Raw genomic sequence first — 26,810 nt, forward strand, 5'->3', positions numbered from 1 at the left:
CCAAACTGCCATTTCCATTGTCTATTTTTCATGTTAGGCTAAGAAGAGTGAAATTTACTGATGTTTTCCTAAGCCAAGCTTTCCTACTGTGCAAAATAAATAGTTAAGCAGAACATTAGCAGAACACTTTCATTTCTGACTCTAGCCATGCAAGCTTCCCACCACTGTGACACAGAAGGATGCGCACTTAAAGACAATACATTTGTTTAGTGGCTACATACGTCTCCTGACTAGAAAAAGAAATAACAATCATCTGCAGTACTTTAAATAGCAAACATCTGTTTTCCCTAACATATTTCAAATACTTTGAATTTCCTGATTAGTTGTGATATGAGAACTGTATTTCTGAAAAACATAATGAGGTAGTTTAAAGATGAGTGTTAAATGATCTTCAAAGCAAAGTGAAGAAAAATGCTCATGCTCTGGGAAAGGACTGTAAAGCTCCATAATATGAACAACTAAAAAATAATTCTTTCAACTATTTGCATTTACACTGAAAGTTCTGTTAAATAATGCAAATGAAGGAGGGCGATATAAATGAGCAGAGCACAGATTAATGACAATACAGCACTGTGGTTTTATAGCATGGCAACAAAATCCATGATGCTATTAAAGCAGGCTTTGCTTGACTAAGACAAACATGATGTTCGAAGTAATGAGATGAACAATCTTTGTGAGCACTGCACAAGTGCATACATACATCATGGAGTAGCTTCAAGAAGTGTATGTGCAAACACACATATAGGCAATTGCTCCTGTAGCCAACTGATCCATGTTGGAGGCTGCAGATTTATTTTGGCCTTGTCAGCCTTTCCTCAGCAATTTGTAACACCAAATGGAGAGGATTGTTTACTTTTATCATAAAAGTTTATAAAAATGTGCATTGTATAAATATTTCCAAATGGCTTATTTGTTTGATTTTTTATCCACAATTATTTTTCTCCTCCATAGTTAAAAAAAGTTATTGTTGGGGAGATAAGGATTTCAAGTCAAATACCAAAGAATAAAAGAAACAATAAAAATAATATAGACTTTATAGGCAGTAAAGATTAATGAACTCATTTTTTTTTTAAATACGGCAAATGGGTATTCAGCGTGTATTATATACCAAACTCTCTACTACAGAGGAAGAATCTAGAGAATGAAAGCTTCAAGGAACTCACAATCTATTCATGGATAAATAGAAATAAACAAGAAAACAAAAAATCAGTATGAAAAGGGTCATAAATTGGGTATATATAAGTGCTTAGAGAACACAAACAAGAGAACAATTAATTCTCTCAAAGAGTAGCTAAGACTTAGAAAACAGACATGTGGCTCAACCTTTATATGTGAGTGGAAGACTGAGAAGGGTGTTGAGGACATTATTTCTTCAAATTATATGAATAATAATAAAATTTTGCAAGTCTAATATATGTCCTTCCAGACTTCTCTTCAAATTCTTATGATTGCTTTGTATATAATGATGAATTGATTTCCCAGATACATCATTAGGTTTAAAAAAGTGTAGAATGCTATGATAACATGGTTTTATTTATATAAAGAAATGAATATAGAGATATATATAGATATATATGCATATATATGCACACAAATGTATACTTTTTATTTTTCTTTAGTTATATAGGTCTCAAATAAACAATTCCATAATACAAATATATACTTTTTAACTCATATGTTTATTTATTTATTTGAAAGGATATATAAGGCATTGATAATACTTGCTATCTCTGAGGCAGGATTTTTGTGGTTTTAGGGAATCTGACTTTTCTGTACTTTTTGCATCATTTACCCAATGTATTACCTAACTAACTAACTAACTAGATTCCTTAAAACAAAATTCTTTCTACAATTGTTTCCACTAGTAAATAACATAATCTTATTCCACTCTGAACATTTCCACGTGTGCAAAAACAACTCAGCATGTGTTATACTGGCTTTTGATTTTCAAGGAAATTAAAATTTATGTCTTAGACCATAAGATTGTGGCCAAAGGACTTCTCGCAGTGTGGCACATTCAGGCAACACAAGTTAATTAGAGATATTGAGAGAAAATACCGTGTCCCTCATTAAGGATGCTGAGACTATGTTGACTGGATATCAAGACAGTTAGTCAATATCATCAATCCAATGAAAGAACTGGGCCAGTTCAAAGAAGATACAACTCAGTCAAGCAAGCTGTTTCATCAATAATTGGGCCCAGCTCCTAACACAAACCTCTCTCTTTCTGCCCCCTTCCTTCTCCGTCTCCCTTCCCCCGCCACCCCCCCCCGCCCCAACACACATACACACACATTACACATATACATTCTTACTAGAAATGAAGCCCTGTGTGCAGGACTACATTCCACGGGCCACAAGAAGACTCCTTGCCTTTATGCCGGATGCTTTCTAAACTCAGAATATTTTGTCCTTTTCTTACTTATTTTACCCATCTTTCCAGGTTCAGTTCAAAAGCTGTTTCCTGCATTAAAATCTGATCTTTAGCACTTAATTCATCTCGCTCCTATAACTGGAAATCCTATTGCTCTTATAATCCCCCACATGATTTAGTACATACAGCTCTCTAAACTTTATGTGTGTCAATTTAATTTCCCAATTGAATTGTAAATGATATACACGGCATCTAAGGTTAGGGAAGTAGACATGGTTTACTAATAGAGAGTCAAATAAACAGCACACCAACACTGTCATAAGCTGGTTTAGGGAAACCAAGAGCATTGAATAAATTCACAAACTCAAGACAAATATTATGCACAAACATCAAAGCCAGAGTTGTAGAGAGCAAGGTGATGACAGCATGAGAGGAAATCAAACTTCTTCTAAAGAAGGAAGAGATAGAGTGTCAGTTCTCCTTTTATTGAACAGGTGAAAATTACATTATGGGTAATGCATAGAATAGAGAAGGTGTATTATGTGGTTGTAATTTTGGTACCCCAAATATGAAGAAACAAGTTGTAATATCAAAAGTACAACTGTAAAATAACAGTACCTTCTCCGCTTATTGCGGAGGGCAAACTTTCCCTTCTACGCAAGGGGGGCCTAAAAGTATTAATGGGAGATAGCAGCTAGGAAGGAGCAGCCAGAGGGGAGATAAAGCAGGGCCCCTGCACAGCGCAATCTAACGAAGAACTTAAAACAGGAGGCTAGAAACGAAAGGGAGACATGTGCCACCCGTTGACTGAACAGTCCTGAGCCCAGTCTGATAAGACTGCCAGTCGTTCTGAACATCACAAGCAACCTATAACGCAGGAGGAGGGGAGCCCTTGAAATTCTGTGTGTATCATCTCCACTGGCTGGGACAGAAAACCTTTAAAACTGTGTATTGATCCCATGGTCTGGAACAGGAGGAGGAGGGGAAACCTAGAAGCTGACTAAAGTATATAACTCCTGAACCCCAAAAGTTGGCACACTCAGGTTAGCTGATTGTCCACTTGTGGCCAAGTGCTCAAGTGTATAGAAAAAACTTACAAACAACCTTATTTTTCAATACGTGGAGCATTCAGACTAGTTGGGTGCCTGCCTGTAGTTTCATGCTCAAGTGCATTTCATAAATAAACTTGCTATCTCATTTCCACCACACGTGCTTTCTCTCATCTGAATTCTTCTCCTGTGAGCAAGGCAAGAACTGAGGAAGGGGAGTCCCTAACTCAGGTTTCCCCAGTAACATTAATTCCCATTACAAAGGAGTGTTTTCAGAAAGGAAATATTAAAAAATAAGGCACACAGAGACTATCAATTTCTAGTGTGATTTTTTTTATTTCAAATTTTGAGCAAATCTTATTTTTCTTTTAATGTTCAGAATGGATTTTAAGCTTTGTTTCCTGACTGGCAGAAAGTATTCTGTGAAGAATAGACAACAAATTACCAAAAACATATAATAAGTAACAATTCACAGGGCCACAACTTTGCCAACGTGAAGGAAATGTTCTTGAAGACATTCACCGAGTAAGTAGATTTCAGTAAGAAATGACTTCATAATGATCTAAATTCAAAAGTCCAGAGCACGTAAAGTGATGTCTATGGCTGTAAATCATGAAACACAACGACTTCTCAGATAAATTTTTAACAAGTAACCGAAATCTAAATGACAACATAATATGTGTTGGGGTGTTTTAGTCTAATTTTATCACGCTCAGAGTTTTAAAATGTAAAGCTGGGAAGTCTGTTGTCACTTTATCCATTTGGGTTTATAGGGCTGGCAATAGAAAAACTGTTCCTTCTCACTGAGACACTATATATGGAATTTGGGCAGGCTCGTATCAAGTAAGGGTTGTGCCTGAGTGATGATGGCTTCATCGTCAGAATAGAAAGGCAACTCGAGCAATGTTCAGCCGACTGTTGCACACACTATTTATATAACAATTCCTTACTGAACTAACCGAACAAAATAACCATTTAAAAAAATAATACACAATTTGGAAAAGATTTAAATTAAATACCAATACTCAAAGAAAGTATGACATAGTTCTTCACTAAGTTTTTCTCACAGGTCTAACCGGGAAACAACCATGACCTCAAAACCCTGCACAGTCATTACTTTAACAAAAGCAGCTCAAGTGGTATGCTGGTGAGTGACGCAAATACTTCCAGGCCTTGCCTTTCTTGTTCCTGTTAGGCTCTCTGTACTCTCGAGTCCTCTGTGGTTCTATTTAGGCTTTGTAACCTGGCTCCACACTGCTGGTTTCTAAATGACTTAGAAATCCAGTAACGGGATGCTGCTGCTAGGATCGCCCCCAGAGCCCTCATTTTGGATTTTACAGCCCAGTCACAAAGTGAGCACTGCACCCCAGGGCACAAGCCCTTGCAAGCTGCCTGCCGCCTTCCACCTCTGTGGGCTTTCTAGCCGTGCCCACTTACTGGTCTCCTGTTACTTCTACTTTGTACATAGAAAGAAAAAGTCTCTCTTCCCATTCCCACACCAAAAGAACTCACATTTAAATTATATATAATTATGGATTTAGAGCAAGTAAAAAAACAAATCCATTAAATAGCAAAGCAGACTAAGCATAACAATACTCAGAGTGCATGGTAATATATTCTTCCGACACAGCTATGTTTTTTTGACACAGGTATATGGTAATGAGGATAAGTATTAGTTTCTCCAAAAAAGAGAGGATATGGATCCCTTAGAAACATTTTAGCTGTAATCACAGTGAAGGTGAAGGGTCAGATGTCTGCTGGGTGAGCCATGAAGGACAGAGTTAACCAAGAACAGAGATTCAAACAAAAATGGACACTATGTAATGCATGGTTTATCTCCTTCCCTCCTCCACCCCCACCTAACTCATTAAAGAACGATTACTGCAGAGGATCTGCTTCCTTAAGTTCACTACCTGTAGTTCTCTCCTGAAAGCAGAACATCAGATGATCGTATAGCCCTACTTAATTCCCCTAATAAATCCCCACAAGAGAAAAAAAAGTGCCAAATACTCACCACGCCTTTTAAGTCATAATTCCAAATGATCTCTTTAGCTTCATCCCCAAAGTTTGTTTGCCCTAGTCTCTGTTCCTGCCCCTCTGAAGTTCCATGGGACATGCCTTGCACTCACATGCCGTGGGCCACACAGAGGTAGGCACAACCCAGGTCCTTCGGGGAAGGACTTGCTGCCCAACTATGGCGAGTGTGGTCACAGGCAGCCACTCACCATATGCATCTTTAGGATCTGCCTCAGCTGCTGCACCCCAGGTCATGCCCTGCGGGATGGCTGACAAACCAGGGACTGAGCCAGGTGGGTTCATAAAGGTCTGGCCATTTCAGAGTTGCTGCAGACCCCTCCCTGCAGCATGGGCGAGGCTCCGTGGGGTCCAGGAGCAGAATGACATCCCCCTCTGTGTGATTCCACTTCCTTGCCCTTCTTTTCAAGGGTGTTGTTCCTTGATAAAGAGTTTGCACCCCAGACTCCACCTCAGCATCTACTTCTGGAGGACCCAGTCTGTAACACATGCCTCAGAGAGTCTTATTTTCTTCCTCATTCTCTATCAAAATCATTCTCCTCCTCCAAAGTCCAGCTCAAATAATTCCTTCCAGAAATATCTCTTGATCCTTCCAAGTGGGAATAACTATTCATTTTACTCACTTTACTCTGTCTACTCCTGTTTACTCCTGAATGATGCTTGCATCTCTGTTCAGCTGGCCATTCATTTTTATATTAGAGTCAGTGGTTTAAATTTTAAGTTTATTGAGAGCATAGTTTGTGTCTAAATCATTTCAGTACATCCAAGTCCATAACAGGTAAGAGTTACGAATGAAGGAATAAAACTAATGCATGATCTGGAATCTGCCTACACCTCTTCTCTTTTCCTTCTCTATTATAACAGAAACAAAATCATACCAATATGTCATACATAGGCCTAGGCCCCTCCACTTTCAGCTCTATGTTGTTTCCAGCCTCTGCTTTCCAATCTAGCTAAGCAAATTTGCTTTGCTTGGTATACTCTTACGTTGCCTTTAAGCCATCACATAAAAGACGCTTCCCTTGACAGCATGATCTTTCCTTCTTACATAGTGTTCAAAGTCCTCCTACTACGTGAAATATCCAGGGTACCGCCATCCAACTCTAGTTAACTCAGAGTCTTCTGGTTCACGTAATTTAGGTATTAATATGTGTCTAAAAATCATTATGCTCCATCAGAATACTGGTCAGTTTTTAGGTTCCCTTAAGCCTCTCTAAGACTAGAATAATATTCTCTAGATGGGAAGCGCATAATGTATATATTCTAGATTAATAATATATATTCGTTTCCCCACTTTCCAAAGCGATTGCTTAATACTTCTCCTCGTGGTCCTCATACACCTGGGCCTGCCACCACTTCCACTTCCACCACCTGCCCTCATAACTCATTGAGAAATTAAAGGCAAGCCATAAGAATCTCTCTTCTTTTCACCACCAGAACTATTGACATTCAGCATCTCTACCTTATTTCCTGCTTACCACCTGGCAGTATGGATTAGGAATCCTTATTCCTGCCCAAGGCCAGGCTCTCCAATTGTGTTTTGGATTCCCTCTTCAGGATTTTGTTTCTACGATTTCCTCTTTTCTCTCGCTTCGTCGATGCCCTGGATCATCTCCACCACCACACACTACCCTGTTATAGTATTTTCTTTCTTCAGAAAACTCTACTTTGATCCCAGAGTCTCCTGATCCTCTAGCAAAACTTACTGGCCACCCCCAGGTGCCCACTTCGTCGCTGAGACGGCTTTGGACGAGGTCACCACTGACTTTCATGTTGCCAAATCCGATGGCTTCTTCTCAGTTTTTATCTTGCTTGACTTCTTAAAGTAGTCAACAAAGTTTCAAACAACACAACTATAAAGATAAATAAATTTTAAAAAAAGCTCTTCTTGTTACACCCCTTCTAGCTTCCACAACATTTCATTCTTCTGATTTTCCTCCAAACTCACTGGGTGCGCCTTCATTCTCCTTGGCTGGCTCCTCCACCTCTGCTTGGCTTCCAAGGGTTGTCAAATCCAGAGTTTTGTCCTTGGCTGTGTCTCCACCCCCCTAAGTGATCTCATCCAGACACCTGGGTTTAAATATTACGTATATGCCAAAGACCGCCAACTCTCAATCCCCATCCCTAACCTTATTTTTTACTGAGCTCCAGGCTGACATATATAGCATCACCTCAAGGATACCTATTCGACAACTCACAGTCAACACAGTCAAAACAGAAGTCTTAATCCCTGCACCAACAAAGCTGCTTCTCCCCTAATCTTTTCATTCTTCATATTGGGGATCATCAACCACCCAGGTGTTCAAGTCATAAATCTAACTGTTGTTTTCTTTCTCACACCTTTTATATCAGTAAGTGCTGCCACCTCTACCACCACAGCATACCTTGAGTCTATTCACATCTCTCCATTTCCACTGCTATCGCCGTAGTCCAAATCACTCCTTCACTTGGATGGCTACAAATGCTTCCTGCACTTGCATTTGACTCTTAAAAGCCATTCTCCACACAGCAATTAGGATGAGTTTTAAAAACATAGATTAGATGAACTCACTGCCCCACTAAAACCTTCCCATGGCTTTTTTTTATCATACTTATTACAATGTGCTTGCGGGGACTTCTCACCAACCCACTCCTACCACCCCTTCTCCATCCATCATGCTTCACACACGCTGCCTTTTCTTTTTTTAAAATTCTCACCTGAGGAGATGTTTATTGATTTTAGACAGAGAAAAATGGAGAGAGAAAGAGAGCGAGAAAGGGAGAGAGAGAGAAAACATCAATGTGAGAGAGAAATATAAGATCAGTTGCCTCCCACGCTTGACCCAACTGAAAATTAAACCCACAATCTTTTGGTGTACAGGGCAACATGCCTACCAGCTGACCCATCTGGCCGGGGCCACACTGGCCTTCTCTCTGCTCCTTGAGCGCACTAAGCTTCTTTCTTTCTCAGAGACTTCACATTTTGCTGTCCCTCCATCTGAAGTGCTTAAAATCTTTTCATGGATGACTCCTCTTTATCATTTCAGTCTGATTTCCATTGTCACCTCCATAGAGAGGTCTTCTATCACCACCAAATCTAAGTTAATGTTCTCACACAAATACCCAGCTAGACACTATAACCTCATTGTTTTATTTTTCTCCCTCGTACTTATCTTACGAAACTTCCCGTTCAGTCCTCAGATGTTGTCTGCCCTGTCTCTTCCCTCTTCCAAGAAAACAGACACCTTCTCTATCTTGTTCCTCACTGTGTCTCTAAAGTCTAAAGGGGACAGGGCATGTAGCAGATGATCAACAAATATTTGTCGAGTGAGAATAAATTAATATTAATCATTGGAATAACAGCCACATCCACCGCTGAGAGCCAGACCCTTTGTTCTCTCTTCCCTGGCTACTCTTCCCTCACTGAACTGTAAAGTCTTTTCAATTCTATGTCTCCCCTATTATTTGTTCACTCCTGGAAGAAAAAGATATTCTATCTTTGTATTATTACCAACTAGCATAATTCTTTTCATAGAGTAAGGTGTGCTACAAATATTTGCTTAAGAAATAAAGGAAAACAAGGATGGGGAGGATGGAATGTGACATGAGCTATGAATACACGCAAGGATGACCCTCAAAAGACACTGAATGATGGATAATGGCCATAGCACTAGCATATTTGAGGCAAGAGCGTGACTTCATATAAGTGAAGCTTCAATTACAAGTTTGAATTCTAGGACTTTAAAATTGTTGTTTAAAGCTCTTGCTGGGATGTTACCCAAATCCTACACCATTTTCAGATGACATTAGTGTGATATGAGAGTTTCAAATCCTAAATGTGATGCTCAGCTAGTAAGAAAGCAGTACCAGAGTTTTCTGAACTATTGGCATTGCTAGGGCTATTGGAACACAAGTTTTTAATCCAAGTATCCTCAGGAGGCAGGACAATGTACACAGTGTAGAGCCGAGTATGCTGTGTCAAAGGAGGTCACAGGGTTGCTGGTCCCAGTTCATAAAGTTTGGTTTATTCTGTCTATCTCATCCTTTCTGTGGAAGCGCAGTCATTAAAATGTTATGACCATTTATTCGCTTGACCCGTGATCCAAGTCTGGGAAAATAAAGTTCAAATTGGTACATCTGGCACCCTGTGATAAAGGCCACATACTATCTTCTCAGGACATGGAGATGGCATTTATTTGTTTATTTAATTTTTAACAGAAAAACTCACGTAAAGGAGGATATAAATTAAAGGAATCTTGACATTTTTAAGCACTACCATGGAGGAAAAAAACCCATTCTCTACAAACAGAACACCATCCAAGGAGCGCATGCTCTAAGTAGTGCTGTACTGATGGGAAAAAAAAAAAAGCCAGCCGTCAGTGTTAAGTACGTGCACATATACCAAATGCTGATGTCTGCCTTCTAAGGGAATGACAAAGCAGATGACAAGACAGTACATGAGCACCAAAAGTCAGAAAGAAATCACAAGTAGTAAGTACTGAATACCATCCACAGCAAAAGCTGCAGGGTTTCAGCAGAGGGAAGGTGCTTTGCAGCTAGAATAAGAGGAGATTAAATCCAGAACAGGAGCCTGGAGCAAGGAAGACTACCTCTTTGTGTGACAATAAAGTGTTTTCCCAAAGCTTAGAGAATAGAAAATAATATTGCTTCCCAAGAATTATACTATGAAATCAACACATAATTAAAGCAGAGATTTATATAGCCATTCAGTGAGATTATAAACTTTCCAGGCAGGCAAGCCTTGACTTTAAACTTCTTGAGTTTATTAACATATCTAAAGAGAAGTGCAAATGATGATCAAACTACTCTGCCATCCAAGCTTTCTCTAGATTAGGCCTGAAGTCAAATTAATGTGAGGATCCATGTGAGGATCCTGCTCAGTTAATAGATAGAACAGGCTAGCCAAGCCTGATGCCATTAGACATGCCATTCATGTAATTTCCTACTCACTATATACTCATCAAGCAACCTTTTGATAATTAGATTTCTTGTGTAGTTTGCCTAAAGGGAGCAATGTGCTTCTCAGGCCAACAGGAACACTAGGCCTTCCCAACAATTAAATTTCTCAATGTAAATGATTGCATTGCCATTCCAGTTTTATACATCATTCTCTTGTGGGCTTTGTTAGTGCCAGTCATCATCACCCTTGAGTTGGAGTAATTCTAGCGTACTGACAAAATCAATTTTCAGACCCTGCAAAAATGTACATGGCTAGTTTGGCTTAACGGAGTTCATTCAAGGGTTTAGCAACCCCAGAGAAAAAGAACCATTTAGGCTGATGTTGTTAAGACAATTTGTGTAGGGATTTTTATCATATTAAGGCATTTGGAGTCAATTTTTAGGCAGTGGGAACTCATTGGTGAAATATGAATGGGGGTGTGATATGATCAAAACTGTTACTCATGGGTCTAGTATGTGCAGCTCTACGTAGCAGAGCTCATAGTTTAATTAAGGAGTTAGCCAAGCAAACAGTTAATTACAACACACTATTATAAGTGCACACAGCATTCTGAGAGCACAAAAGAAGATACCCACAGTTTACTAGAGAGATGATCAGGGAGTATTTCTCAGAACACTTCTACCTTTTAAAATTAGACTTTAATATTCCTTCAGTTTTCCTCTTATTTGGATACTTTTTTAGTTAAAAGAAATATATCAATATTTCAAAGAGCTTCAGAAGTATATTTCTGGCTTTCTATTAAATAATCCCACTTGGTTATGCCATAAGCATCCCAAACTGAAGATTTAAAATCTAAACTCATAACGTTCTCTGCACGTTTTTAACCATTCCTGCTATTCCTCATGTGTTCCCTACCTTGGTGAATATAACCACAATCCATATAATTATTAGACACAGTTGTGCTAAATTCTCCCTTCTAACCTGAACATACAATCAGCCCTAAAGCCTTGTAAAATTTTGTCGTCTTATTACCTCTTCGATTTCTTCTCTCCCGGGGCCACTGCCTTAGTCCAGGCTTTAATCATTTCTCAGCTGGATCACTGAAATAGTTTCCTACATGGCATCCTGCCTCCGTTCCAACTAGCTTCTGTACTTTCCCATATATCCCTTTTTTGAAGCTGAGATGATAGTTCATGTAGTCATTCAAAAAATGCACATTATATGGCAGGGACATTTCTAAGCCCAGGGGGTACACAGATGAACAAAACAGACAAGGATCTTGTTTCTCATAGGCGTGATATTCTAGATAGGACATTATGTAATTATGTAAGCATAGAAATAAATAAATCAGCTTTCAATATTGGTAAATACTACAAAGGAAATAAAATTAAATGATGTGATAGTGACTGGGGCTCCAGGTAGTCATGAAGGCGTCTTGGGCAATGGCAGTTAAGATCTGGGTGATGAGGGAGCCAGCCGTGCAGAGGACTGGGGAGAAAGCACTTCAGGCAGAGAAATAACAAAGTCACCAAGATGGACACACGTTTAGGAAGTCCAAGAAATGAAATAAAGGCACATATGGGCACAACAAGAAGGTCAGATAGAGAGATGGCAGGGGATGAGGTCGGTGACTTAGACAGAGGGTATTTATGTAGGGCCGAGTTGGAGTTGGAGTTTTAATCTAAGTGCAGTGGGAAGTTATTGAAAATATGTAAATAGAGTGCAAGATTTAATTTATGATCTGAAAGCTCACTCAGGGTTTTGTGTGGAAAGTGGATTCAAGAAAACGAGGAGTAAAAGAAGAAAGACTGTTCTAGAGTCCAGAGCAAAAGTCTAGATAGGATGCATAGTGCCACGGAGGAGGGCGATAGCAGGAGAGGAGGAGCAGCTGGCTTGGGGATGCATTTCGCAGCTGCCCAGAAGACGTTCACTGCTGCTGGGTGTATGTGGAAAGTGAGAAAAAAATCAGGAAGTAAGGATCTGTAACCTAAATAAAATTGCGTAGCTATTGGTCTCACTTTCTGTGATAGAAGAGACTATGGGGGAAGTTTTAGAGTTCTGGGATGGGAATAGAAATCGAGACTTGTTTTTGGCCAAATTAAGTCTGAATAAGTACTGTGAATTCAAATACTGACATCAAATAGGCAGTTGAATACAAAGGAAATAGAGGTCAATGAAAGGGTGATTGGTAGCGATGTAAGCTTAGGAGTCACTAACACATAAATAACATTAAAAGTCATTGGCCTAGTCTAAAAGGAGACTAGAGAAAGAGAGGAGTGGAAGGCCAGGAACCAAGTCCTGTAGCACTTCAGCATCTAGAGATTACGCAGGGGATGAGGGGCCAGAAAGGGAGATTGAAAAGGAGAGGCAATGAGGCAGAAGAAGCTCCAGATGAGTAGGGTGTCAAGGAAGCCAAGAGAACAAAAACATTTCAAAAAAAAGAGGGTGGTCATCTTGGTCAGTTGCTACTGCAAGATTGAAACAAAAAATGTCACCCACTCTACTTGACGAGAGAAGAGCCACTGGTGACCTTCTCAATATCAGTTTGAGGAGAGGTGAGGAATACATCTCTGCAGAGAGAACGTGAAAAGAAAAACGAGAAATAGGGACACGACTGAAGCAAATATGCTGATATTTTGCTGTGTATAATGCACACTTTTTTGGTCAAGTTTTTTAGGGAAAAATAAGGGTGTGCATTATACACGAGTGGTAACTGAAATACCTTGTATCTGTTCTTGTGTTTTGTAACTATATGTTACATAGAATTTCTCGTACAATAATGTATTAAAAAATAAATGCTAAAATTCCTTTATAATACCAAAAAAAGTATCTAAATATAAATAAATAACTGAATTAAAAAATTAAAGGATTTTTTTCCTGAAAGTTTGAACCAAAAATGTGTGTGTACATTATACAAAGCAAAATACAGTAACTATGCAATTCCCCTAACTGAAAACAAAAAAAGGGGCTCGCCATTCATTTCAGACCCTTTAGAATAAATTCAAACTCCTTACCTTAAGGTACAATGCTCCTCACTACCTCGATTCTTGCTAAGTGATTTTATCTCCCAATCTCACTGTTAATAGGAACTTGTGATGCTCTAAATGAGTCAAGGAGAATCTCTTCCTTCAGAGATCAGCTGTCTCTCGGTTTCTCTTTGCTCTTTCCTACATGAAGCAAAACTCTTACAGGTTCTTCAAAGCATTATCCTATCAGGCAAGCAGAACCATCTCCTTGCCACATAATTTACACTCTTCCTAGGGCTTCCATGGCAACCTGCATTCCTACATAGTGTTTACCTCATACATTGCAGACTTTGGTTTCACTGCATCCCTACCCTCACTTCCTACTCCAGCACACACATACACATCAGGACGAATACAGATTTTTAAGCTTGGGATCCTGTCTAGGAGGTGTGTGTCCTTGGTTCTTGCCATAACATCTTGTACATTGTGTTCAGTAAGTACTTGTTAAACGAAAGTTTCTAGAATGTGAAATTGACTCTGTCAATTTTTTACTTAAAATGCTGTAATGTCTCCTCAGAGCCTATAGAGTAAAATACCAAACACATTGATATGTTGTATAAACCCTTGGTGATTTTGCTTGTTCTTACTTCTCCAACATCATATCTCCCCACCTGAGAATGATCCTTATGCCTCCTACCACTCGCGTAGGCACATACTGGGTGTCCTGCTCACACCAAACCATTTCCTGGACAGTTGTTCTCAGACCTCTGTACTTTGATGCATGCTGCTGACTTTTCTTGGAATGTCTTTAAAAACCAGCTCAAGGGTCACCTCTGCTCTGAAGTTTCTTTATATTCCCCTTTCCCTACTCATAGCAATGCTAGACACAGTCTTCTTGGTTTCCAGAGTCCCTATCGATAATTCTATTATTGCACTCACCACATTAATCCCTTTATTAACTCCTTTTCCTATTAGGCTGCAAGTTCCATTGGGCAGGAATGTTACTTAGTTCATCTTTGTATTCCTAGCACCTAGCACAGTGCCTGGCACATAAGAAACACTCAATTAATGAACACTTTTCTTCAAATCATTTGCTTTAAAGGGCTTAAAGTTTAAAGTATTATTTTTAAACTTTGTATCATTACTTTCATCATTATTACAAAGAGCTTATTGGTGATGAACTTTTTAAAGTGCAAAAACATAGAAAAAGAGCAAGTCCACTTATTGAGGAGTATAGGGGCAGGCTACAAATTTTAAGGATGTGTGCTTTTCTACAGCCTCCTGTGAAACGAGTCACACTGCTAATTAATTAATTATATTAGTTAGACCATTTGCTCCATTCAGAATGAAGTGAATAATTGCCAGGTTGAGAGCATATATCTTCAATTCACATTTGCATTGCAAAGAATTAGTCATTCAGGGAATTATTTACTTTTATTTTCCTCAATTCCCTCCATATTTTGAAACTACTTAAAAATTTTCAAAGGAAGGACTATGAATATAGGCTCCTTATGTCAAACTATTTTATAAGTCAAAATGATTTGTAGCCTCTCTCAGACATTTTTACAACACGGGATCCTACATTTTTTCTCGAATGTTGTATGGTTTTTTCTATAAGCTTTTCCTCATATTTTTCCACAATAATAAGCCTTGCTTTTAGATATTTAAGTCTCCTCTATAGTGACAAGAAGCATATTAATTATTTCAGCAAGAAGCAAATATGAAAACAGCATAAATTTAGGAGACAGTATTGTGTTATCACAATAATTTCAGATGCCCACTTGATAATGGCACTTTAGAATTCACAAGGGCATGAGGCAAGCATCAGCACAGTGCTTTATGTGTATCACTAGGTCAGAAGCTGAACTCTTCCTCCTCTGCTTTGGTATTAAAAGTTGAATTACAAAATCGTAGAATTTGAAGATTGAGAAGCACTCAGAGGTCATTTAGTCTAACTCCTTTACATGAATGAATCCCCTCTACAACATCCCTAATAAATGCCTCTTCGTTTTCTCCTTGAATTTCTTCATGATAGTGAGCTTACCACCTCCCACAAAAGCTCCAGGTAAAAATGAATGCATATTATCACACTTTAGGCAGATTTTCCACCTTCTGTAATAGTAGTTATTTCCAGCATTGTGAAACCTACCAATGTGATTAGTATGAGTCATATGTCTTCCACCTGTTTTGTGTATAAGGAAGGGGAAAAAGGCAATTATGGAACACACAAGGCTTTCATTTCTATTTACCTGTCCACCTAGATGCTGCCTCTTTCTAGAAAGGATCTTAAATGAAATGACTTAAAAGGCCTGGATGCAATAAAGTTATTAAAATAGAAATAGAAATTCAAAGTTCTGAAAAGAAATTCTTTACTCAAAGGCTAATACACTTGCTGGCATTGAAATTAAATTTATCCACAGGCTTTCTACAATTCAATATAAAAGGAGAAATATAGTGGATTGCACAGTTTTCCTTATCTGACAGAAGAAAATATACTAATAAATAGAAATTTCTCTGAGTTTCAAGTAACAAGAGAAATTTCTCATGTAGCCTCTTATAAAAGAGATTTACTTCTTAGTTTTCTATGTGCATTTATTTTGCTCTCTAAAGCACTGCCAAGAATAGTGCTAAATAGTCCCTTAAACAATTAAAAATCTCACTACCTCAATCCAACACTAACCAATATTTTAAAAAATTCTGTTGAATATAGGAGACAAAGCACGGGCACTGGATAACTACTTTTCCAAAAGGGGTTGAGAAAACACCTTAAACTACCTTAAACCCCTTTTTTTGGTCAACATTATGGGGAAATAGCTTCCATATGCCAAATTTTTAGTATATGAGAACAAATGAGAAACTGAGTTAATCTCTCTTGTGGCATAACCATCATTCCTTCACCTCTTTTGGAAACAGCTACAATTGGATGGTCAGTACACACAAAATGATGTCCATGTGAACTAAGAGAGGCGTATAGAGCATGGTAGATGGCAAGCAGAGAGTGCTGTCAGGGTCTCCCTGAATATCTGATAAGACTTTGGCTCTCTTACAAGGAAACTGATATTATAAAGCGAATGGCATTATTAAAGCTGGACGTGCTGCTAGAGGTAATAGAAAAAAACCTGGAGTTTCTCACTTCCTCCTTAAACACTCCAATTATTTTCGTAGAAAGGACATTATAGAACCCTGTAGCCTGAAAAGTTAGCATCTTCTGCAGTTAAGCCCTACTTTTCCTTGTTCTTGGATTGAGGAGTCGGGGAGGTATGGTCACATACTGACCATTTCACCCCTGAAGGCCTTTGCGGTGCCTAGCATCACAAAAGGCCCTAGGGAAAAATAAATTACTCTCCTCACAGTGACTATCACAATTGTGTAGACTTTACCTGGGCTACCTGTTCGATCATAAGTTCTAAATAGCTGAAGACCGAGAGGGCTCAACTGGCCCACCCATGAAGCTAGCCAGGCCTAACTCTGCCCCCTTCTCTTTGTTCCGAAAGGGACACCTGTAATCTGTATTTCGTCTGTCCAAATGCAGCAGCTCCTTTCTTCTTTTCCTTTCTCCTCCTGCTCCTCCTAGTATTCGTATTGTTTTCATTATTACTGTTGAAGAATCTGGATTATATCTAGAGTTCCCTTGTGGTCAATAAGCTATATTCAATTATCACAGGTTAGTTATTGTAAAATAAATGCAAGTACAGTGAAAGTAACTTTCCTATTTAATGAGGCTATTTGTATTTTGGCCAAAAAAACATATTCATGGTGTTACCGTGGAGAGAATGAGATTTCAGACTTATTGTAAAGAAGGCATAAGTACACCTTTAAGTGAATAAGCCAAATCAAATGACCTGGGTTTTTACAGAATTAGAATAAATTGAGAACACATTTGCTTACAGCTGGGATAGTATAGGGACATAACAGTAAATGCTAATGTACATGCTGATGGTTGGCAAGTGCAGGTAAGCATGCTGATCATTATTCCACATCACAGTTTATTATGACATGCAACTGCCAGAAATCAATGTCAAAGCCATGCAAAAACCAGCTACCAGCAGCATAATTTTCTCTTCAGTTTTAGCTATTCTACCCTGCAACCCCCCTTTTGGATAAGCAAGAAGCCTGGGAATAGAGAATAAAGAATAAAAATAAAAAAGGCCCTTGAGTTATTAGATAATTTTTAAATGCCATGCAACCTTGAGGGAGAATCACCAATGGAGACAAGCACATATTTCCCCAGAGCATATTAAAGGATCCTAAAGCATGAATGATGCCTTGGTGAATGGCTGTCTCTAAGAAAGCTTTTTGCTTTTGGAAACCGAGTAGCACAAATACCTGGTATGCAAGAAGTTGGCATAGCAACTCTGCATTTGCAATTGTGAATCACAGAATAAACAGATGCATAAAACAACTACTCAAATGTGCCTGCTTCTCCACAAAGTGGTTAAATCTTGTAAAGCATATTTTTTTGCTTCTCCTTTTTGAGAAATATAAACTCTTCACTCTAATAATTTAAAGCAGGTCATTTGCTGAACAGGTGAAGATATTCATGACTCATGGAAAGATTTATTCTCTCTGCTTTCCCTGGATAAATAAGGTGACATTTAGGCTAAAATTTCCCCCTCACAGTAAACATAATTCTCCATTCACTGGCAAACAGTACTAAAAAAACAAGCTTTTCTGTGTTTGTTCAAAGAATGTATTTCCAGAAAAAGAATTGCTTACCTGTTGGCAACAGGTCCTTTGAAATCTGAATCAAATGTTGAATCACCTGCATTTAAAACAAAGAGATCCTTAAGCATATTAGCCAATGAAATGGCAAATAAATACACAAAATATTAATAAAGAAAAATCTATTTCTCGGCTAGTCCACTGCTCAGTGTGGTGTTGAATTCATTCTTCGGTCCACTGAGACTTCAGTTATGCCTTGGTTATAGCTGTCAATCTTTCTCCTTCTTTCCAGCTAGAAGCAAGACTAAAAAGAGTTGTAGAGGGCCACATTCTCTGCACCTCGTACACATATCCTCTCGCTGTTCTGCTTGGCAATATTATAGAGTGCATACTGAGTAGTGAAATTTGAAGCCCTTCCAGACTGCAAAATAATTTACCATCTGCCATGGCCAAGTATTGCTGAGCACTTGTGAGGTACACAGCCTAATAGAGATGTCTGCTTATCCCAGTTCTCTCTGGCCTCTCGGGAGATTAGGTTTTGCTTCAAGAAGCCAGAATATTAATCACTGTTGTTCTTTGTCATGTTGACGGGATGGCATATACAAATCATTATTATAATACATAAATGTCATTTTTATTGCTTTTTTTTAGATCTACTACCAGACTTCTTGCCATCTGGGAATATGCCTTAGTTTTTTACTGTTGTACCATGATTGCTATATATCACCTCATTTTTAAACAGTGCAAAGTACACAGGGAATGACTCCCTCCACCGTGTGTATTGTATGGGCAGACCCAATAATAACTTCTGTAAGATAGTTTCTGGCCCAAGGTCTGCATTTTGCAACCCCTAGTTCGATTCTTCTCCCTCCACCTAAGCACTACCACCTCTTTCTCTAGAACTTTGTCCCTGTGTGAAGGCCTAGTACTGAGTTAAGAACAGAGTTTCTAAAGGGACTGGAAAAAACGACCCTCCACATGTCTCCTGCCCACCTCATGTGAGTAAATTAACTTTGCCTGTATTCTATGGGGACATATTAGACCAAGAACTCAGAGGCTCCTTTCACATAATCACAGGTTGATGGTAAAACAACAGGGAGGAAAGGACAGACTTGCAACAGAATCCAACAGTCAGTCTGTCAGCAAATATTCATGAAGCACCTCCAGTACAATGAGAGCTCTGAGGGGATACAGAAGATGGATAAGGCACAGTCTTTCTCTCAAGACCTTACAACTGGTGGGCAAGATCCACATATTGATTCAGTCAACAAATGTTTTTTGAGGATCTTTATATACCAGGCCTTGTATTGTAATACATGAACAATGAATATACCATATAAAACAATTAATAAAGGACTAAATTGCATGGTATTTGCCTTAAGTATTACAAGACTTCTGAGAAAGTAGATCTCATCAAAGATTAGAGGAGTCAAGAGGGCTGCATTCCAAAAATGAGATTTACTTTTTTTTGTAAAAGACTAGAATAGAACAAAAGAGAAAGGAGAAACACTCTGAGTGTGCGAAACTAGAACTCTGTTAAATTCAGTAACTATTCATCGATCACCTGTTGTGTGCTCTGCATTAAAAGATACACTGCAGGGGAATTCAAGGTTTAGTGAAACACAGTTTCTATCTTCAAGTTTACAAACTGGTGAGCACATAGGAAAATAAGAAAAGTACACAAATCACTATAATACAAGGAAGATATGACAAGAGGGATACAAAAAATGTGTTAGGAGAGTTCTATGGAAGGAAAGGTCACATTCAGTTGAGATCAGTCAGGAAGGGTTCCCAGAGCCTCAATATTTTGAGACAGGTAAAGTTCAGACCTGCGGAGATGAAGAAGTCACAGAGTCAGGAGTGAACATCACGTTTGTGGGGATGGGGAAAGGATCAGCCTGACTGGAGTACTGGATAATGGGATAAGAGGAGGAAAAAATAAAGCTGAATAGATAGTATGGGAGCAAACTAGAGAAAGCCTAAAACCAGGGCTGGAAATTATTTTATACACCCTAGGCTATAGGGAGCCCGAGGAGAATTTGAATGAGGGGATGACATAGTAGACAAGGTGTTTGAGAAAGAGCCATCTGGCAGCAGTATGCAAGCTGTATTACAAAGTACAAAGTCAAGGAGACCAACTAGAAGTCCACTGCAATCACAGAGGTGAATTAAGGTGAGCCACTGTCCAGTGGTAGTGGAAGTAGTAGAAAGAAAGATTGATGGTTCATCACAGAGCGGTCACGTGGCTTAGGGACCAGGAGAAAAGGCATTAGAGTCAGGCTGCCTGTTCTCTGTCACTTACTATCATATTGACCCTAGAAAGATCATTTTACATCTCTGAGTCTCAGTTTCCATATTGTAAATGGGGATTATAACAGTGCCTTTGCCATAAAGTTATTATGAGGATTAAATGAATCAATACCTGTAAAAGTGCTTAAAACAGTGGCTGGCATTTAGGAAGCCTCCAATGTTCAAATCAAGGGACTACAGACTTAGAAATTTTGATTGTCAATAACTTCTGGTATTTTACCTTGGCTTAAGGAAAGGTCGAGGCTATTAAAATAGTTGGGAACCTTAGCGGGTAGAAGACATTATAAAGTTTTTCTAAGAAAAAGAGCATGAGGTTGCTTTTGCTCTTTTTAAGTCTGAAGTGACATCTAACTGAAAAGCTCAGCATTCAACTGCAGTTGAGAAACTAGAGCCTTGGGTCAAGACTTGAGATAAATATTTGGAAGTTTATATCATGAAAAGTGATGAGCTCTGTAAAGAACATCAGGCCCTGACCAGTGTGACTCAGTTGGTTGAGCATCATCCAGCCAAGCGACAGGTCGCTGGTTGGATTCCCTGGTCAAGGCACATGCCTGGGTTGAGGGCCAGTCCCTGGTTGTGCATGTGCAAGAGGCAATCGATCAATGTTTCTCTCACACATCAATGTTTCTCTCCCTCTCTCCCTCCCTAAAAATAAATAAATAAAATCTAAATAAAAGAAAAAGAAGAACAACACTGGATATGTCAGGTATGCAGAGTAATATTAAAATGACAATAACAATAATGTTTAATGTGTTTTTAACATCAAATGCTAAGCACTGTAGTAAGTGTCTTTATGCACTATTTTGTTTACTTAACACAATAAACTTATTACATAGGCAGATTGGAAATCTCATTTTACATACATAAAAAAACTGTGGGCATATTCCTTAGGTTCTCTTAGAGACAGTTAAAGAGAGCCTAAGGAATATGACCAGTCACACGGTTAATAAATGGTCTACCTGGAATCCACACTACCCAGTCTCACTGCAGCACAGCATATCCTGTTAGTCGTAACGTGTAAAGCCAACATTGGTTCCTACTCTAAGAGGAAGTGTGTGAAATGTTTCCTCTTTGAGACAGTCCATATATACTTCATTGTCAAGTTCTCTGACATGTTGTCGGCTCCTCTTTTAATGACTGTCTGACTCCATCTCCCAGCAACAAATAGCTTTCAGGGCATCTAACTCTCTTTTCTCTGGGAACTGACCTCCTCTCTCATGCACAAGAGTGAGTCTCTAGCAGCCAAGTTTCTCCTATGTGCCTGTTCCTTGGCAATCAGTGACTGGGTCTGGTTTGGACATGAGACTCAAGCTGGGACAGTCATTTCTGGCCACTCTATCTCAGGAATTTAGAATTAGAATGGACAATGAGTTAGTGGGAGATTGGAACTGCAAAAGATAAAGCTTGAAGATCAGAGAAGCAGAGAAAACTGGATCTGAGAAAGAAATTACCAAAGCAAATGTACAAAGAGAAGCAGAGAAGGAAGTCCTGGTGGATTTTAGCTTCAGTCCTACCTGAGGCCCAGGGTTCAGCTTCATGAGATCACCTGTATCTATTTACCAAAGTCCCCTTCTTTGATTTTTTCTTTTCTTTTTTCTTTTTTCTTTTTTTTTTTTTTTGCTATTTCACATCGGTTACAGGCATCTGAAGAGTCCTACTAATATACTTGCTTTCTCAGATCAACTTAGGTATCAATAATTCATTTTAAGAGCATTTATTGTATTCTTGCAATAAACATGTGGTGGGGATTCAAGGATGAATTCATGAGACGAAGTCAGCTTTCATGAACCTCACAGTTGAACAGGAAATACAAACTTAAGATGGTAATTCCTACACTGTGTGGTTGCCATGACAGAGACATGCACAGGGAGCCATGCACGGGACACAGAAGGGCTCATAAATGGATAGGGGTCTCCAGCTCCTGACTGATGCTGAAAAAAGGCTTCACTTTTTGACTTGCCCCTTCCACTCTGATGTGGAACACTAGTACTGGTATTCTTGCTGGTCCAGATTTCAGCTCCCCAAACTAGCTGAACAGCTAAAATATCTCAAAACTTTTTGAGGGGGGAGTATGAGTTTACAGCCCCTCCACACCAAATACTACATTTCTGTTGCTCTGAGGTGCATCTGAAAATGTGTACTTTTTAAAAGCCCATCAGATAATTCTGATGCACAACTGGACTTAGCACTAAGCTACCTGATTTATTCCGAATTTCACTCTTAACCTCCCTCTTAGTTCACACATAGTCTTTAATTCTAGCTTCAATTCATAACGGAAAAAGCCTGGTGGAAGGAGAGAAAAGCAGGTCATCAGGATGTGTAGGAGCCTTGGGAAACACCACAACTAAAGGCAAGAGGCAAAATGAAAATTACAGGGAAAAAAATAGAAAAGTGACATTCGAGAAAGCCAAAGAACTTCAAGAAAAAGGAAGATTATAAGTTCCCCAGGGAAAAAAAGATTATTTAGTGGATGTTTATTTATTTCAGGGACTGCTATGAGTGCTTTATACACAGATAAGCCAGTTTGCACAATTCCACATAGAACAATGTGAGTTATACCCCCTTGAACTGTGCAATACAAGAACAGTGGTATATTTATTATGTCATGTAATGCTCCCAATAATTCTGTGATGTATATAATTATTATTATTCCATTTTACAGATCAGGATATTGAGGCACAGAAAGGTAAGCAGATTTGCCCTAGCCCAGTTAACAAGAGGCGGACATAGAATTGGAAGGCAGTCTGACCCCAAAGCCTGTGTTGAGCCACTTAGCAGCAAATTTCTCATTAGCAACCTTAGAGAAAATCCTCAGATGAGTAGAGAGTAGAGAGAGAAGGCAGGTTGAAAGCAATTAGAAACTTTTACTGATCTTGTAATTATTTGCTTTTTACATTAAAGATAGGCAAACTGGTTTAAAAGTATCTAGGCTGGCTTTCAATTTTGGTGTGATTTGCAGCTCACCAAGTGAAAAAACAGATTGCAGTGTAAATAAAATGCTATTGTCAAGTCTGTCTGAAAAGCTGACACATCCGGATTGTAAATCCTGGATGCCTTATATTTTAGTTAAAAATACACTAAAACCACAGTCAAATGGTAAGATTTAGCTGATTCCACATAGTAATGACAGCTGGAAAGTGATGACTTCAGCCTGCCCCATATGCTAGCAGAATTTGTATTGTTATGCAAATTTTTATTCCCTCAAATCAATACAGGGCATCACTTTCTCAGAGCCCTGTGTGCTCTAATTGCATCTCTGGAATAATAGACTGGGAGACCAGCTAAATGAACAAAGCCACAATGTTTCACTGTCACAAAGCTTAACTACTTGAATATAATTCATATTTCTCATTAAAAAAAGAAAAAAATTAAAATTAGGTAATCATATTAAAAGCTTCTTAAGTATACATGACTCTTTGATCACCAAAATTATGACTTTAGAATCACTAAAAATATTCATAATTGACAGTTACACATTTGTTATTGTAGTTAACAGTTTGTATTGCATTCGTATAATGTAATTATTCTTACCAGAAATAACTCATAGAGATTAAGGACAGTAAATCAGGTAATTAATTCAACTCATGGTGCAGATTCATGACTCTGTTGAATGCAAATGGCAAGATAAAGCAGCCAGTCATGCTTGAAAGACTCTTCTTTGAAAGCAATCTGTTTCTCAAAGAAAATGGCAATAAAACTATCATTGATTTTTTTTTAATAAAAAGCAGAAATCTGAAACATTTAATTTCATTCCTTTTATACATTCTCCTTCAGAGAATCTAATGTGATTTGAAGAGCAAAAGTAGAACTAAGGTTGAGCAAACAAGTATTTTAGTACTTAGAACAATTATGAACAAGCAAATCAGATAACTTTCCACCAAGCATAGGAAAATGGTGTATTATAAAATTAAGTCTGGCTTTAATATTCAACAATAGCCAGTGGAGAATTGAGAATAATTAAATCCTTGTTGTACTTTATTTTTTAAATGTGTTTTTCATTTCGGATCTGTAGAAGAGGGCCCGCCACTTCATCCAAGGAAAGTTTTAAGGATAAGAAGCCATGTTCTTCGTTATTTCTTATAGAGTAATGTTCCTACTTCTCAGCCCAGCACACATGGCCTTTCATGATCAGGCCTATCTCACCAGCCTCATCTCCTACCATCCCTCATTTCAAACTTGCTCTGTTAGCATTTCTGTACCAAAATGTTTTGCCTCCAAAATCAAATGTTTCCTACAGGGTCCTCTGAATAATATGATTGTCCCATCTTGTTCTCTTGGCAATGGTTAAAAGAAGTCTACCATTCTCCTTACAACTTCCCCACATATCAATGAAGAAAGAACAAGGACCAAGACATCCCTCTGGCCACTGAGCCAGTGGGTGGAGCTTACTTGACTGGAGACCAATGTTGAGAACTTTCATATAATCCATCCCAAAGTAGCTGATTCCATTGATCTCAGAGACATTTATACTTCTATTTGCACTGCTGCACTAAGAGGCCTTTTTACATGCTGTGGTAGAAAGATATCCATGTGCTAATCCCTCAAACTTGTGAATATTCTACTTTACATAACAAAAGAAATTTTGCAGATGTAATTAAATTGAGAAACAGGAGAGAAGGATATTACCCTGGATTATCTGGGTGAGCCCAATGTAATCACAAGAGTCCTTAAATAGAGAAGAGGAAGACAGAATAGCCAAAGAACAAGATGTGATCACAGAAACAAGGTCAGAATAAAACAACAGGAGAAAACTCAACTGACCACTGCTGGCTTTGGAAGGGGGTCATGAGTCAAGAACAGTAGCTGCTTCTAGAGACTGAGAAATAAATGCATTCCCTTTCCCTAGAGCCTCTAGAAGGGAATGCAGCACTGCTGACTCCTTGATTTTAGCCCATTGAGAAGTATTTTGAAATTCTGACCTTCAGAATCATTAGATAATAAATTTGTATCATTGAAAGCCACTGTATTTGTGATAATTCATTATAGCAGCAAGAGGAAGCTAATACACATGATTATTTTTTCTACTGAAATAATAGCTTCTTTAGAACAGAAACTCAATCTTCGTTATTCTACTGCTATTACCTACTTTGGTACTGGGTATATACTTGACAGGTACTCAATAAATGTTTATAAAGTTAATGCTTAAAAAGTCAATGTAATTTTGAATTCTTGTATCTTTATTTTAGGTTATGAAAATAGAAATAAAAAATTAATTTTGACAATTACCAGCTAATTATTTTACATAGATTTCAAACTGGATTAAAGGCACATTAGTAGAGTCTTAGAATTGTATTGATATGAAAAATTACTTTTCCTATCACCAACCCTAATTCAGCATCTACTTTAATGTCCAGATAAGTAAGAATAAACAAAGGAAATAAGGAAGACAGTATTTCTGCTGATAGATTAAAATTGGGTATTAAATTACAAGCCACCTACAAGTTCTATTAGCTAAGGAAAGTTACTTTTTATCTCTCTGAAATTCCATTTTATCATCTACAAAATGATAGATAACAGAGTAGGGGTTCAGGACAAGTCACCTTAAAATGTGCCTCTGAGTATGTGGATTATTTTGTGCTCAAGGCAACTGAGATCCTTTGGGCTCAAGAGAAACTTCTGGCCTGACCCCTCATCCTAATACCTAGAAGAATTTAAATTAGGGGTCTTGCCCATAATAAGAGATTATCAGAGATAATCTATTTGACCTATCTATTTGGTAGGCAAACTACTAATTACTAAACACCTGGTCTTCTTATTGTCCTGCAATCCTCTTCCTCCCTTCTGAAGCCCCAAGGCGCCTTACCTCATCCTTGGCTCAGAGTGCCGTATAGACCTCATTTTCACTTTGTGCCCCTGAGCTTCTTATGTATGTGAAGTCTCTGACCCTCTCCTATTTGTGGGGTTCCCATATGTACGTATATAAGTAAATGTGGTTATTTTTTTCTTGTTAATCTCTCTCATGTAGATTTAATTATTGGACTAGACAAGAGAACTTGAAGAGTAATGAAAACTTTCTTCCTTTTCCATAGTAACAAAAAATAAAAATGAAAAAAGGAGTATCTCTCCTGTTACTCTGCTTTCAGAGTAACCATGAGAAATAGCAAAGTATATGTAAATTACACTCATTATTAAAATAAATCACTGTAGAATCAATGCAATCCAACTTTAGTTGAATTGTTACATTGGTTATAGGTGACACCAATAATGCTAGAAAGGTTTCAATGACTAGGCTTGGTGTGGCATTTGTAGAATAACTTTTTGAAGGACAGGAATTTTGAAGATGTTTCAAGGGAAGAATGTGTCATGTAGGAAAGCTGGACAAAAGCACTTGCTTAGCCACAGCAAAGACTATGCCTGGGGCAGGAAATATGAGGGCAGTTAGAGGAATGAAGCACACTGTGAGGAGATAGAGTAATATTTACAAAGCCCTTAAGTCTTCTGAGGAAGTACCACAATTGTCATGAGTCTATATTTCTGCTTAATGCAGAGGAAATAGAAGAGTTGAAGACAAAGAA

General features: G+C 38.4%; 1 protein-coding gene across 1 annotated transcript in view; it reads right to left on the minus strand.

The window, feature by feature from the left end:
• The window catches only part of SLC44A5 (solute carrier family 44 member 5), a 309,363-nt gene that overhangs the window by 101,880 nt on the left and 180,673 nt on the right, over nt 1–26,810 (minus strand). Inside the window, exon 2 of the mRNA XM_054566860.1 lies at nt 18,040–18,085. Within this exon, the coding sequence (XP_054422835.1) occupies nt 18,040–18,085 (46 nt within the window). The remainder of the gene's footprint in view (nt 1–18,039; nt 18,086–26,810) is intronic.

Source organism: Pteronotus mesoamericanus, unplaced genomic scaffold (genome assembly GCF_021234165.1).
Source record: "Pteronotus mesoamericanus isolate MK-2021 breed Mesoamerican mustached bat unplaced genomic scaffold, CSHL_Meso_final contig_181, whole genome shotgun sequence".
Taxonomy (NCBI): Eukaryota; Metazoa; Chordata; class Mammalia; order Chiroptera; family Mormoopidae; genus Pteronotus; species Pteronotus mesoamericanus.